Raw genomic sequence first — 16,054 nt, forward strand, 5'->3', positions numbered from 1 at the left:
ATATGCTGTGATACTTTTTCTAAATACACAGAACATGACGGAAAGACTAACACCCGGGTAGTTTTCTTGTTTTTTTTTTATCACACCATTTTGCAATATTGAACCCGTACCATTTCACCAAATGATCAGTCCTGCTTTCATTCTGTTCTTCTATAATGTTTTTGGCTATTTCACATGGAGACATTGCTCGACGAAGGCACGCAGTGAGCGTAATCTTTACGAAATGTTGATGCGCACTAAAACGCCAAATTTATCTTCACAGTGCAGAAATAACTCAGGGAGCTCATGTATTGCGCATGCTCAACTCCTACGACTACAAAGCCTAATTCTCTACAGTATTCTGACTACAATGATCTCAAGTTATAAAGCTGATATGCCTTTCACACGGTGCATGAGTATACCAAATCACGGCTGTGTTAAATAGAAAATTTATTTAATAGCGTAAATTATAATTTTAGGGGCCAAGCTCTTAAAGCCGCGGGTTTTTTCATGCATGTCTCTTTGTAATCAGTTCGTAACGACCTAGTTGTGTGTCTCACTCAGAAGGTAGCGCTAGCGTCAGTGATAGACAAAAAGACAGACAGATGTACAGATGGACGGACGGATGCATGGGTGGACGGACTGAAAGACGCACGAATGGACGCACGGATGGATGGATGGATGGACGGACGCTCGGACGTACGCATGGATGGATGGACCTATTTTCGATGACTGCATCATGCCACACGTTTTCCAAATACGCACTCAAATGTATCCATTTGAACCTACCACGATCCGAGAGACGTACATAGACTTAGTGTTCATAAACTTCACACTGCAGCTGCAGTACAAAAACCTCTTTCGCTTCATTTCACGGACCGTAAATCCGTAATAGTGAAGAAACCTCGCAATCCAGCCGCTATGAGAACGAAAAAATGAAAAGAACAAACGAAGGAACAAAAGAACAAACAAAGAAGAAAAAAATTAAAAGTTGATTTTTATAATACATGGACAATCGTGCGTCTTTTTAATGATGTAATGGACTAACTTTTTACGGTGCAGTTAACGGCTTAGCGGTGATCTCCTCCTCTCGAGCTTCGCTCCACTTATCATTATTCATTCCGTGGATATGGCCTTATTTTTTTTTCAGCCTTTCTACTTCCTACTTTTTTTCAGCCTTTAATCAAGCCGTGAAATGACACATTTATCATCTTAAAATAACCCCTAGAGTCGGCAAAAAAGGCACTGAGCCTGTAAATGAGGTTTAGGATAAGTTATAAAAACGTGTTCAACAATATTGAGCACTTGGTACTCCCTTATGGGAGTGCAGAAACCCGCTCCCAGGAAGCTGCGAGAGCAGCCCTAAGCCATTAGGCCGCAATGAGAACAACATGCACATGATTGCATGGCGTGTTTAGAAAAAAATGTTCGATGATTTAAAGTACCATGCTTTACGGGAGAGCAATTAGCTGCCCCAGTTTCAAGAATAGGATGCCATATCCAATGAATGCGCCTGATAATACAACTAGATGGTAGGATTTTTGTTTAGAAAATGTGGTTAACAATTTACAGTACTTAGGGATAAATCCCTAAGGTTAGTTTCAGTGCGTATCCGGTAGGGTATCGAATTGCGGATGTAAAAAAACAAAACAAATTTAGGCCCTCAAGGTGCACCGGCTACATGCGTTTATGTGGGCGCCGCTTCCAATAATCGAAGCTCTCTCGATTGTGAGCTTGTTGGTGATCTCCGATATCTGTTACGATAACCTGACATTTTATCGAGGTTATTCGTCAGTTCCCGCTGCCACATTTAGTAGTTACTGTTGCATCCCTGCATTTTACTGTTTTAGCGTATGAACATCATAGTTGCTTGTAACAGCAAAAGTATTGCGTTGTTAATTACGTGTTGCGTAGGTCCTATTTTTGGCATGGAGAAAATGAGTGGGGAGATACCATTGCGCATTGCAATATATATATATATATATATATATATATGTATATATAGGAAAGTGACAGAAAAAAAAAAGAAAACGATAGCCGGGTAGACACACAGATATGCCGCATTTTCCCTTTTTTTTTTCTTCATAAGCAAAATTTTTCGCACACCTTGTTTCATATCCTTTACAACTACATGCAAACAAAGAAACGTACTTACGTGCGTTTGTATGCGGTGGAGAAACAGATGTGCTTCTCGATGACACACATAGACGACTAGAGGGCTAGCTAGACGAGCACACAGAGCGAAGAGAAGCGGAATGAACTAACGAAGCGCAAAGATGGCCCGAGACCTGCTTCACGTTAGTTACAATGATTATCGGGGTTTTGATCTGAAAATCGTGACATCGTTAGACGCCGTATAATAAATGGCCTGATAGCCGCTTCACGTTAGTAATAATGATTATTGGGGTTTTTATATGTAAAAATTGTAACATCGTTATGAGGGAAGCCGCATAGCGCAAGGGTCAAGAAAATTTGGCCAGCTGGGGTTCTTATGTGATTCTTAAAGGGAAAAGAAGATAATTGTGAGCCCCGTAACTGTCTGCATCAGAGTGCGACACCTCAACAGTAGCTCACAAGGGACGGGGGCAAGGAGGGATTAAAAGAATAGGATTAAAAGGTACATATAGAGAGATGAAGGAGAGAGCCAGGCGCAGGGACAGCGAGCGACGGAAGAGGAGATAGGAAAGATGGAGTTTGTCGCAGGAGTCCGAGGACGGGCACCATTCGGCGAGAGCCCTTGTCGGTGTCAGGAGATGGCATAGGGGGAGCCCAGTCGGCCAGAGCTGCGCTGTCGTCGGAGATCGCGGGGGCACAACTGGTCGGCACGAAATCCAGCGAGCGAGTCCGCTGGAGTTATCTATCATGCACGTATATCTACGCGCAGTGTCTTTACGCTTTCGAACATGTGCGGCATTACTGCACATGCATGACTAGGAAATATCTGGAGTGAATGAATAGATTAAGGTACAAAAATAACATGAGAAGCATTGGGAATCAGGACATTTATTGCAGCCGGCGGCCTTAAGTACTGCATACAACAGGGTCCTCCCAAATATAAAAGCGAATGGGGAGTCACCCTACGGGCAGCAGTCGTTAATATTGACCTCGGGGACATACCGTGGCGCCACCTACGTGATGACGTCACTCATAGGATTCCGGGTTGTGCTGTCCGCTAGATCACCGCATTTTCCGCGCTTTTGCTGTGGACAGCATGCGTGCTTCTCTTTGTTTTGAAGATCAGTGCTTAAAGAAGCAGTAACACCTGATAATACGGGCAAGTAAACTACAAATTGGTGCCCCCGGTGGCACTCTCGTGTCTAATCTGCATCGTAAAACTTTGACTAAAAAACCGGTGCATCCATGAGGGACCTATTACTGAACGTGCGTATCTCATCATTTTATTTCGTCATCATCATTTTCTATGCAGAAAAAATTCCACGGCCACCTCAACCAATGCCCTCGACGAGGTTTGTTAAGAGTAGCAACCGTATGTGCCTCCTTCTTTTGAAATGGCAGTGTGGAAAGCGTCCCCAGAGCACTAGTCCACCTACCAACAAAAATGGGAGGTTTTAGCATTACCGACTACGAAGCTGTGTGTCGTGTGTCGGCTTTGAGAACCACATGGGAACTCATCTCCGATTCGACATACCAAAGCCGAGAGCTCACAAAGTACCTAATATGAACTTCACGTAGTTTCTTTAGATCAGCAGACGAGACGGGACCGGTGGCTGAGCGGCCGCTGACCTACTATACGTACATGGTAAAATCTCTGCATTTATGGCAAAATAACTTACCAGACTGTGAACTGATGGATATGTCACCCACTGAAATATGTGAATGTATTGCTATGAAAAATTTAAATGATGATCAACGCAATAAATGCCGCAAAAGTCGACGCTGGTTCATGAAAACCACGACCCTACCCGGTGAAGTTCGAGACCTCACTTCGTTAAGAGAATGGCAGGCGTTACAAACGGCCGACCGCCCTGCGGCGTGGAGTGTGGCGCCCTCCGCCTCATGTCCGCAATGTCCGCCGGACGGAAACTCTAAATCATGTACTTCACGGATGTCCTGTGGCATGTACTTTCTGGCGTTTGGTGACCAGCATGCTTCAAGCCAGCATGCTATGACAGTCATGGCACAGATACATTTTCGTTGAGTTGATAATGTGTATTGGTGCTTTTGTATTGTGGAAGTGGAGGGGACTGACATGCCTGCGGAGACGCCCTCAGAGGGCCACGTTTCCTCTGCTACATCGCTTAAGAACCATGACGTTAACACATCTGAACGAACAGTTTTTTATCCTAGGGGAGGAAGCTTTCCTCCTGCGGTGGTCAACACGATTTATTCTTCTCAGATAGAACAAAGTGTCCACGCCTTGCCTTCATTACTGAGAAGGTAGGCTAGTGTTTGTGATTTTACTGATTTTGCATTGAGTATTGTAGAAGTATTTATTCACATAAGCATTTTTATAATGTTGATTTTTGTTCCTTTTCATGAAGTGTGGGTACCCCTGCGCAAAGATTTTTTTGTGCACATTAGAATTTCTGTTTGCAGGTACAAACATTTCCTGGTGTGCATTCAAATGTATATAGGAATACATTAGCAATGTCCAGAGAACGAAAAGTGTAACATATGAATGTCTTAGGTGCATGTATGCTTCTTTCAGAAACAAAATTCTCTTAAACACAGCGCTGTCCTCTCTAGTGGAGGCCCTCGCAACCAACACCTCTCTTAAGGGTACTATTATTTTCATCACTAATTTAATATTGCTTTCAACTTATATTATTCTGAAGGCCATACCAAAATCTGGAAGTGAATACCATAGTTTGTGCAAGTGTAGAACAATGTAAGAAATGTAATTGGTGACCTTTATCGAATTAATGACAATTTGGGGGAGGGAGAGGTGGTCAGCAGACAAGCGGTAAATGATAAAGAATAGGACCTTGCTTATCCCTCAGCAAACGTTCCGGCTTTAGTTCCTCTAGTACCACGTGGCACAATGTTATCTGCCACGAAGGTTGCACAAGTTTCTGCAAACGCGATACTTGAAAGCGAGAGGGTATCACTACCACCACACTTGTCGCCAACGTCACGCTCAACATTGACGTCAAGTCATCCGCCGTTTTTTCACTTCTCATTGCTGCTTTTGTAGTAAGCGCTTATGGGTAGTGTTCGTAACTTCTAATGCGTTACCTATAATGCAAGGGAATTCGTTGAACTAAACAGAACTAGTGGGTCCACCCTAACCTTCGGGCTCACATTCTAAAAAAAAACATTCTTGCATTGGCATTGTTTTTAAATAAACTTTCGGCCAATGAAGGCCTTGGTCGTATCATTAGGGGAGGCGGCCATCTAGTGGTCAACATTGAAATAAAAGAAAAACAACGAGTTAGACCCTTGGTATTCACAATAAATGTTGGTGAGATCTTCGCGTACTACGCACAATGGGAAATGTTCACACGTAATATGAGTAGCGTTACCACGTCGTGAATGAATAATTCAACGTTTGCGCGCCATTGAGTAGACTGGCGTCACTCAGTGAAACACCGTTGTGGGAAGCGACACGGTTGAGAAGAACGCGCTCTTAACGTACGTAGCCGACGCCCCTATCAGCGCTCCGAGCAGGAAAAGTCCGGCCGTTGTGCCTCCGACAACACCGGGAGAATAGCGCTTCGCCATGGCAGAGTAGGCCTCTGGAAGCTCCGTTATGATGTCGTGTGGGAAAATGGTAGTGGTGTCCCAATCATGAGTTTTTTCATCCGTGACCACGGGGTCAGTGATGACCTCCCAGGAGGTGGTGGAGACATCGGCTGAGGTAGTTGCCCTCGAAGATGCCGCTGTGGTCCCTTCCTCGGTGGGAGTGGTTTTCGCCATAGTGGTTGTTTGAATTGACGTGGTTTCAGCCGTTGTTGGTGTAGGTGTAGGTTGCGGCTTGAGCGTAAGAGGCAGTCCTAAGCCCCAGGACGATGCTGTTAGGTTCACCTGAAAGTAGCCGAGACTCCGAAACCTCACGAAACAAACAACCCACAGAGCGTGATACAAATACTTAAAATAGTTTCCAGTTCACTCTGCATGGTGTGGCGTCTATGATATTGCTTCATACAACGTGCAAACGCGTTCTAGGAACTCCGAAATAACGAAATAATAGCGATTATCACTTGATACGAGCTCACGATTGCTAGAAAGGACACTTTGAAAAAAAAACTTGACCATTTTCTTACATAGTAAAATGCTGATACTATACTTCTATCACTATCAACTACTATACACTCCAAACTTTTATGCGCTGTTCCTGTTAGACATAATATTAATGAGAAGCAAGAGACAACACTGGCAAGGAAAGTGCAGGGAATGTTGTTAGTTGTTGAAGTAATGTAAAAATTAATACCATCTCCTATACCTTCTTTAGCAGTATTGTCTGTGATTTCTGAATATTATTGTGCGTAACAAAGAAAAGCAAGCCCTTCAGAACTTTCACAGTATTACTGTTTGTACGACATACACATATTAGCCTTTCATCAGGCATCGTTCTTTGCAGTAGTTACGTAAACCACGTATTAACACAATCGCCTGCAAATATTTATGATCTCCGCCACCATTCTGGGGAATGGTCGCGACACCAAGAAAATAGGTTGCCTCCATTATAGCTCACTCAGCGTACTTGCGAATACGTACTATGTGTTTCCGAAGAGTTAACTATGATGAAGGCTGTGTTACGAGATAAGTATGGCGTACTTTGTTAGCTTTGTCTACACATGGTCATTGTTATTACGCTTGTTGTAGTCTCACGGAACTAAATGACAGCGGAAGTGTTGTCTGAGCGCTTCGGCAAATCCATACTTGAACGTTCTAATCACTTATGTTACCGGCGCTATTTCTGGCTCATAAGAGATTTTTTCACAAGAGACTTCATAGGACACCATTTAAGGTAGGGAATAAACCTTCAGCTATACGTTTGCAAAAATAGATGTGCCTGAATTATCAAAGGCGGAAACGAGGTGCTACTGTGCATTGGAAACGAGCACTCCGTCTGCCATCGAAAGATTGCAAATGTGTAATTCTACGGACACCACTATGAAGCTACTCGTAGTGTTCATTTATGGCCACCATAAATTTCAAACATTCAACATACTAGTATGCAATCCGAGCTTAAGGAATCTCGGCGTTAGATACCTTAGGCGAAAACACTTTCAGAAAGTGATGGTGTCTGTTCCTGCTCTATTAATCAAGAGCTAGAAGTTTGACTAAGTGTACATACACTTCTCTTACATATCAATTTGTAGCCCATCACGAACTACATTCTCCTTAAGCCGGGTGAAGTATACGGGACATTAAGTTCGCCCGGCCATTCCACATGGCTTAACATGCCACTCACCAGGCTCTCAAAACAGAAGAAGAAACAAGGGCAATATTTTCTCTTGATGTTTCTTGTTCTTCTTGCGAATTTCTGTGATGCAGACAGTAGTTGCCGTGACGTCTGTTGCGTACATGCTCTCAATTGTTCCATATGTGCGAAATATCTAATGTGATTTATCTGCTGCGCTGCTTTGCCATGCATGAACTACAAGGCAAGGAGGATGCATCGCGTGTGCAAAAAAGAAAAGAAAACCACATCCGTCACCCTTGAACATGGGGTGGTGAGTGGCCCTTGAAAAACTGAATGCCAGCCCTTAGTTCTGTGGCTTATTCGCCATATCATCACTATCTGCTCATTACAAATTTGAGCTCCATCGCCTTTTAACGGTGAAAGGAGTTACGGCGGCATTTTTGGCGGCAGTTGTTTCATGCGTATAAAACTTACACCTACAATTTACACAACTCTGTGTAGTACTATTCTTAAGGCATTACGTGCAATATAATGCTACGAAGCACTGTCAGAGATGAAGAGGAAAACAGCAAAGAGGAAGAAGATGTTCTCTGATTTTTGCGTGGACTTCACTCTGTCTTGTATGCCTGGCTCTGAGCGCTTGTAGTACATATCCTGCAAATATATTTTGTGATTCCTTTTCCCCCGTAACATTTTGGTGGAGAGTGCGGGTTTTCCCACCTTCAACATTGACGAGGATTCTTCATAGTGGACGCTCCTTGGCTACCTCGGCGATGTATGTATGCTCAAGAAGAAAACGAGGATGCAACGGAAACTTCACCGAGAGTGCCTCGAGCAACTGTGTCGTGACAAATCACCCCTGATTGCACCATCGTCCTGACACAACGCCTAGATAAGGGCATCATTTATTTCAGTTAACGTTCTTTTTCTGCACCAGCTCTACAATTCTCGCGACTTCCCACTCAAGACAATAGTACAGAGTTGATGGAATGCCTTCTATAATCATGTTTCTGTATAGAAAATTCTCATATGAAACATAAGCCACACCCCATAGCCTCGAAAGAACACATATGAATCATATGTGCTTTCGTATGATCATACGAGGTTTATTGAATATTTGTCAAATGAGATTTTTCGATAGGAATGTTACCAAAGGTTAGTCGGTGGCATTTTCTACGCGATTTTGTACTGCATACGAAACAAGGGGTTAAACGATTAGTTGCACTGGTACATTTAAATGTAATAGATTTAGTATCCTGTAAATATTTTTTGACATAGATGCATGCTCTCTGTAATATTTTTATATAATCAGTCAATATACTGTACTTTCTTAGTAACCGAAAAATGTCGAATATGCTCTAAATCATGCAGGCCACCGATGAAACTACACACAATTGTCGAAAGAAAAGCAAACACGAGAGAAAAAAAAAGCGATCTTCGTGCTTTCTTCTTCAGCACAAAACTCGAAGACAGTGCTTCTCAGGACCTCGAAACAATTTGGGAAAATGAAATAAGAAATAAAGGACCTATTTGAGGAGTAGCCGGCGCCACGCATTGACATGAATCTCTCCTTATATACATTTATTTTAAAAGGGGGCCTAAGTGCTATACAGTGCTTATTCTTAGCTTCCTTCTTCCATGACATAGGAATATGTACGCAACCCGGCGGCGTTCAGTTGTACTCCCTTCATCCGCAAGTAAGAAACGCAATGACACAAATTATTAAAATACATATAGAAAACCTAGCCTTTAACAAAGGCGCAGAACTTCGTTATGGATGGCGCCTTAGTTGAAGGTTGCGAAAGAATCTTGGTAAGTTATTTCGTTTTCTTATTACTCCCTACATAAAAAAGAAAAAACAGATCTTGTAGCAGTGAATCAATCACACTACACACATTATGACATAGTAAATTAATGCAAGTTACGGCGTAAATAAACGCACAAGGGTGTTTTTACTGACCGAAGATTCATGATCATTGCAAGAGATTTATGGCGGGAATTCGCCAGAACGTTATAAGACGAATACACGCCAGCACTGATTAAAAGGACACTAAATTAGAAACAATGATTTGGTCTAGATTGACAAAATGCACACACACATAACTATAAGTTTATCATTGACGTAGAAAATCAATGTAAAAGTTTGATTTTTAAATTTCGCGCCAAAATTTTCACGCGTATCTTCGGAAATTTCAAAATTTAGTTTTTTTTCTGCTGACATTGACCTCATGAAATTTTCTGAAACTTCCTGTGCTAAGTCTATGGCACCCACAAATGACAATGAACTTAAATTTTATTGATTAGAAGCTACGTGGGGCACGGTAGATGTCTTCAAAATTTATGACATTCGGGCATCTCCTGCGGGACTCTGAAGGTGGCTCCTCCACCCGCATTTACTTTTCGCGCATTTTCCCGCTTATCACGTGTCGTCTCGCGGTAAGAGTGGTGTTTTCGAAATTGTCGCATTGTACTTTACCGATAGGCGAAAAAGCGTTTTGCTCTGCAGTGCTCCTTCAAGCTGGATGTACTTGCAATAGGCACTTAAATTTTTAGCACATAACACGTGTGGCCAAGGACTGAAACGTCTATGCTTATAAATAACAAGCCTAATCACAAGCGTTTACAATGCAAGATAAGAAAATACCATGTCGCTTACCCCATTATATGTTATCCCAAGGCTGCCTTCGCTCACAGATTTGTTCAGGTTATCTTGCATGCCTTCTAGATCAACTTGGTTGTCCACGATGTCAACTTCCGCATCAGCAGGAAATCGGTCCAGCAAGGTGAACGTGATCAACAGTGTGTCATCCTCCGTGAAGTACTGTCAATTGAATAAGTAAAACGAATAAGAGCAACGGGTAAACACATGAAGGAAATAAACGCAGAAGATGAAAAATATCGGAACGAGCGCTAATCTTATCATCGTTTCGTAAGCCTCTGTCGAAAAAAAACCGTGCAATCTTGTTTTTCAGGATTCTTGGCAATAAGTTGCTGCAAATGACTCATGACCCTATCGCATGAAGAAATCTGCTTTCCCAGACAAAACACCTTATGTTATCGTCAGTTGTGCTATGCGCGAAAAAAGAAACAAGCACTGTGCGGTTTAGAAAGGAATGTCATTCTATTTCCTGATCTCGTGGCAGAACCTGTAGGCCTATATGCATTCTAATGAAGTTGAACACCATTAAATTTTATAGGTTGCGCAAAATATTTAGTCTTTCTTTAGATGATGCTCGAAGAAAACAGCTTATCTAGGTTCTTTCTTAGATTCTTCCTTCATTCGTTCACTTATTTGTCGTCGTTTCAGGGACGGCTTACTGCTCTCCCATAGTTGAGTACAAAGTACTCAAGATCGTTGAACATTTTTTCTAAACAGTCTAGAGCGCTCCTTAAGCAGGGATTAGTTTTTAGCAGAAAAAAACAGCTACCTTTTTTCAGTTTTTTAAAAATATATCACCATATATCAATTTTGAAAAAGTTGCTCACCATGTATTTTTAGTTCTTTCGCTTGTTTTAAGCGTTATAGAAAGACGAAAATAGTAGAACATTTTGGCGGATGGGGCTTTACATCCACGCGTAAGAACGTTCCTCCACCCGCGCAGAGTCTTCGTGAGGGGTATTGAAACCACTATTATTAATACAAGAGTCTAATGCGCAATAACCTCGACAGGATTATGAGACGCGCCGTAGTGAAGGGCTTCGGAAATTTCGACCATTTGTTGTACATTAAAGTACACGGGCATGGAACAGCACATGGTCGTCTAGCATTTCACCTCCAATGAAATGAGAGCGCCGTGGCCGGCCACGAAATCGCGATATTCAGGTCAGCGGTCGAGAACCATAGTCACTGATCCATTGGACAGACTGTCTAAAGATTTAAATTGTATTTGCAGTTTTGCGAACCAAAGGAGAGATCAATACAAGACATAGGTCGTGGTCGGGTGCTCCCCGATAGTTTTATTCCTTGGAGTTCATAGAAGCACACCCAAACGATTGTGCACCTGAGGTTTTGCTGGCTGAATAGCGTTACTCCTATGGTCCTACCTGCAAGTAAGTGTTTTTTGGGGCGAAGCTTCTTAAAGCGGCACCCGTTCGTCCCTCGTTGTAGTGCGTAACAAGTCTTACGTTTTGACCGGCAATGTGCTACCGTTGGGAGATTTTTCCTGTGCGTTGTTGAACAATAAAGAAAGGAAGGAAAATATAGAAGGGAAAGAACGGCAGGGAGGTTAACCAGGCTATAGGCAGCCAGTTTGCTACCCTGCATATGGGAGCGGAATGGGGGAGATGAAAGATAGAGAGCAGAGATAGAAGGGAGATAAACACAGCACATTCGGCAGCACACGCGCGCACACTCAGTCATAGCCCAGTCTTGTCTTTCGCGGTGTGTGACATTGTTGTTACAGCTTCTTCAAGTCCATGTCGCGTAGGAATTTTGAAAGAGCTTTTGTCGCCTTCTGTTGCAATGTCTTCTCTCAGGCGCCTGTCAGAATAGTGTTCACAGACATTTGGCTGTTGTCGATACGCGCAAGAACGGACGCCAGTGACTGTCTCTGGATGTCATACAACAGACAGTCGCACAGGATGTGGTGTAGCGTCTCTTCGCAACAACAAGCATCGCAGAGAGCGTTGTCGGCCATTCCTATGACAAACGAATAAGATATTGTAAATGCCACTCCTAGCCATTAGCGATGAAGAAGGGTGGCTTCCCTTCAGTCGAGCCCAGTGGGCATGCGGAGAGCCATCAAAGAGGACAGGTGGTGTTGACGATTCGTCTCGTTGCTTGGTGGGCACCATAGTGAAAACGTGATTTCACGCGAAAGTCGTCAAAGATTACTGGCAGCATCACTCCGCGAAAGTGGTATGGCTTCTTCTCGTGTTCCCTCAACAGCTTCCCGCGTGGCAGTATCGGCAAGTTCGTTCCCTATGACGCCCTTGGCAGCCACTGAAACGTCACATGATGCCCTTTCCCGTGTCAAGTGTGGAGAAGGCATCGAATTTCGAAAACAAGCTGTTCGTACGGCCAGCGACGCAGTGCTGAGAGCACAGATTGTAGGGCAGCCCTTGAGTCACTGAAAATCGACCATTGTTGTGGTGGTTCCCGATTGACCATACAAAGTACATCGCGCAAAGCTGCTAGTTCTGCTGCTGTAGATGCCGTGGAGTGGTCAGTCCTAAAGCTGACGGTAACACCTCTCGTTGGGAGAACTACTGCACCTGACGAACACTGGCGGTTCGTGGAGCCATCTTTATATATATGTACACTGTCTGAATATTTCTCGTGCAAAAGAAGAAGAGATAGTTGTTTCAAAAAGCACGGGCGATGAAAGCCCAGATTTCCTCCGGATCCCTGGTACACTAAGATGCACTGTGGGTCAAATAAGACACCGAGGGGGTATCGATGGCGTAGATGCAGGAGTAAAGCCCGAGGGTAGTTTCTCGTTGTGCTTCACAATCATTTTAGCGAACGATGCTTGGCGCCTCTCTGAAGGAAACAGTGTAAGGTGATGACAGGGAGCACGTGCGAAGTGTCTGATGTGGTTGAACAATAAAAAATGGCAGCATATCCACGGGGTGAATGATGGAGAGTGGGGCGAAGCATCCATCCGTCAATTCGTTCTTGCTTCGTCCGTCCATGCGTCCGTCTTTGTGACCGCCCATGCGTCCATCCGCTCGTCCGTGTGTGCGTCTGTTCGTGCGTCCGCACGTCCTTTCATGCGTCCCTCCCTGCTTTCGTCCATGCATCCGCCCTTGCGTCCGTCCATGCGTACGTCCATGCATCTGTCTGTGTGTCCGTTCATCCATCTAGTCAACAGTACAAGTACCACCATCTCGCATCTTTTCATCATATATGCGCCCGTTTTTGTGACCGCCCATGCGTCCATCCATCCATCCGGGCTCGTGTCTGTTCATGCATCCGCACGTTCATCCGTGCGTCCGTCCCTGCGTTCGTTTATGCGTCCATCTGTCCGTGAAGCCATCTGTGCGTCCGTCCATGCATCTGTCTGTGTGTCCGTTCGTCCATCTGTTCAACACTCCTAGTACCAACATCTGGCATTTTTTCATCATATATTCTGCATATAGAAGCACCGCTATCAAGCGGACATTTCAAGGACTAAACGAGAGGTGGTACGCACACACTTTCTTACGGCTTGCGCTTCTTGTGTACTTCCCACCTTTAACCACCTCGAGTTCATGGTATATACTAGTTCACTGTATTTATGGCACTGCGGCTCAACGCTCACAGACCCTTCCTAAAACCAAGGAGGTTACGCCCAGCGAGTATAACCTAGCAACCCTTTCTGGACGTGAGGATGGACGTATGGACGCACGAACAGACGCACGCACGAATGGGCGGATGGACGCATGGATGGTCACACAGATGGACGCCTGGACGGACGGAAGCAAAAACGAATGGACAGAGGAATGCTTCGCCCAACGCTCCATCATTCCCCCCGTTAATATGCTGCCATTTTTTTCTTCATGCATTGAGTTATACATTGTTTCTACTTTACCTGTGGTCAATGCTTTTCTTTTTTTCGATCGTTCCTGATATGGTTAGCTGCACTGAAACGCGGAAATACGGTTTATAAATATTAAACCACATTTTTAACACGGCAGTACCTGCGCACTCTTATCGCCCTGTACTATTTCTGTAGGCCCCTTTTACATTCCGGCTGAGTCTATACTGAAATTTCATTTTTGTCCTTTTCTGACACTGTCATCAACATCGCTTCCGTTTTTAAATTTAGAGGCAGCACTTTTTTCCCTTCTGGCCGATTCACTCTTGGTTACCTAAGAGTATTTGAGTTGGTACTGCATCTTTCTCGATAAAAAATTAAACCATCCCCGCATCCTTTAAAACATTGCCGTTAATACTGGCGAGAAAGAGCATCACTATAACACCACACATTAACCACTTTCAGTATCCTAAAAACAAAAAGTTTTTCAAATTGACTGTAGCAGAATTTTCTTCAGCAGGAAAATTTCGCATTGTTTGGGAAACGTGTTTATTCTTTGAACGTCATTTCCGTGACAGAAATACGTCACTGAAGCATTGGTGGACACCGGCATAAAACACTTTCACGCTGAAAAAGATTTTTCTGTGACAGACTCGAAACATGTGCTTACCCCTCTGACGCGCGTGATGCGCAAGGAATGGTCCGAAAGAGAAGAAGCCTGATCGAGTGCCACGCGCCAAGCAGACAAGAACTTAGGGTCGTTGATCGTAGAAACTGAAGAAAGCGTGGAGTAGTCAGGCGATGATACTGTTGGAAGAGAAATACGGGTGCCAGGATCAGCCACAAACAACACAGGGGATTTCAAAACAACGGGCGTGTTAAAAACGAGTGTTTAACGATTTTGAGTACTCGGTACTCCACTGCGAGAAAGCGTGCAGCCGTCCAATACCCAGATAATAATGAATTGATTGCTGAAGATGGGAGAAGAAGTATGCACCTGACCATAAATTGTGGCCTTCCATTTTGTTCGGCTTAGCAGCCTTTTATTTTGTCCTTTAAACTTTTGTTCTCTCATATTCTTTTAGTTGTATGGTTAAATGTTGGTGTTTATCTGATGTTGTGGCGCTTTAATTTGTTTGTTCTGGTTGACAGCCTTCTGATAACCTTTTTGTTCTTCGCAGCTGTTTCAGGTTCTATATAAGCTGTAGACGCCAGGTGGCGGTTAGTGAACGAAGGGACATTGTGTTATCTTAAGGGGCTAAACTCCAAAAAATACATGATTACATCACGAACTACTGCGTGATTTCAAATTATGCTTCTTTCAACATTTTCTGAATTATCTCGTATAATTTTCTTGAATTCGGTTACCAGATCTTTTGGTGGGGAAGCGTAGGAAACATCGTGCATGAATAAAGCTTGATTAAATTTTAGTGTGTATGAGCAATACCTGAGAAATTTATGGTTGAGACACGTAGCACGCGCTCAAAGCATCCTGATTGTTTTGTAACGACTTCAGCATTACGTGATTTTGAATGATACTGTGAACAACATTCAGGATTGCTCTTCCACGAAGTTACTATCCTTGCCTATTATTTAAAGAAACGGTACAGTTCTTGGCGAAGGAGTGATTGAAAATGCTAGACACCGACAACTATGCCTTTTTATTCGCTGCTCACTAAGGAAACTAGGCAAAAGTGTAATAAAGTCACGTTGATAAGTTATCTATAATGAGAGTCGCACTCGTCTTTTTTTTTGCATTTTTATAATCAACGCACTGAATTTGTTTCTCTTCTTTAGCAGGTAGCATTAACTAAAACACCTTATAACATAACGTGAGTCATGTGATAGTTGCTTGGAAAACGCTATTAAAGGGCAGTGCGATTTGACTTGGGCGTCCCACTGTGCTTTCCTCAATGGCATTGTCGTTTTACCATGGCGTTGTTTGTTTCACTTATATCTTTTACGTGATGCAAACATATCACGCTACGCTGTGTCTTCACCTGCAAGCCTGATAGAACGAGCACGGCAAATGGCGAGGACACGCAGCTACGTGGAATTACGAACCGCCAACCAAGGGCGCGGAAGCACTTGCTGAAAATAAATTATTCATTCTTTCTGTCCCACTCTAAAGCGAATTAGGCATACATTTATTACGAAACGCCTTTCCAACAGATGTTTTCTACTGGATAGTGATCAATCAAAAACGAAAAAAAAACTAAGCGGTAGCCATGGTATTGGCATACATTAAAGATTAGTTAACTAAACCAATTTTCGGTCCACATTGTGG

The 16,054-nt window shown here is 43.4% G+C and overlaps 1 protein-coding gene across 2 annotated transcripts in view; it reads right to left on the minus strand.

The window, feature by feature from the left end:
- Window positions 1-4,416: 4,416 nt before the first annotated feature.
- LOC119172274 (uncharacterized) overlaps window positions 4,417-16,054 on the minus strand; it is a 45,894-nt gene continuing 34,256 nt past the window's right edge. For both annotated transcript variants that reach the window (XM_075893501.1, XM_075893500.1), the window contains 3 exons: window positions 14,438-14,574; window positions 9,966-10,130; window positions 4,417-5,964 (listed from right to left, as the gene is read on the minus strand). In XM_075893501.1, coding sequence (XP_075749616.1) covers window positions 5,518-5,964; window positions 9,966-10,130; window positions 14,438-14,574 — 749 coding nt within the window. In that variant the 3' untranslated portion in view covers window positions 4,417-5,517. The remainder of the gene's footprint in view (window positions 5,965-9,965; window positions 10,131-14,437; window positions 14,575-16,054) is intronic.

Source organism: Rhipicephalus microplus, chromosome 4 (assembly GCF_043290135.1).
Source record: "Rhipicephalus microplus isolate Deutch F79 chromosome 4, USDA_Rmic, whole genome shotgun sequence".
Lineage (NCBI taxonomy): Eukaryota > Metazoa > Arthropoda > Arachnida > Ixodida > Ixodidae > Rhipicephalus > Rhipicephalus microplus.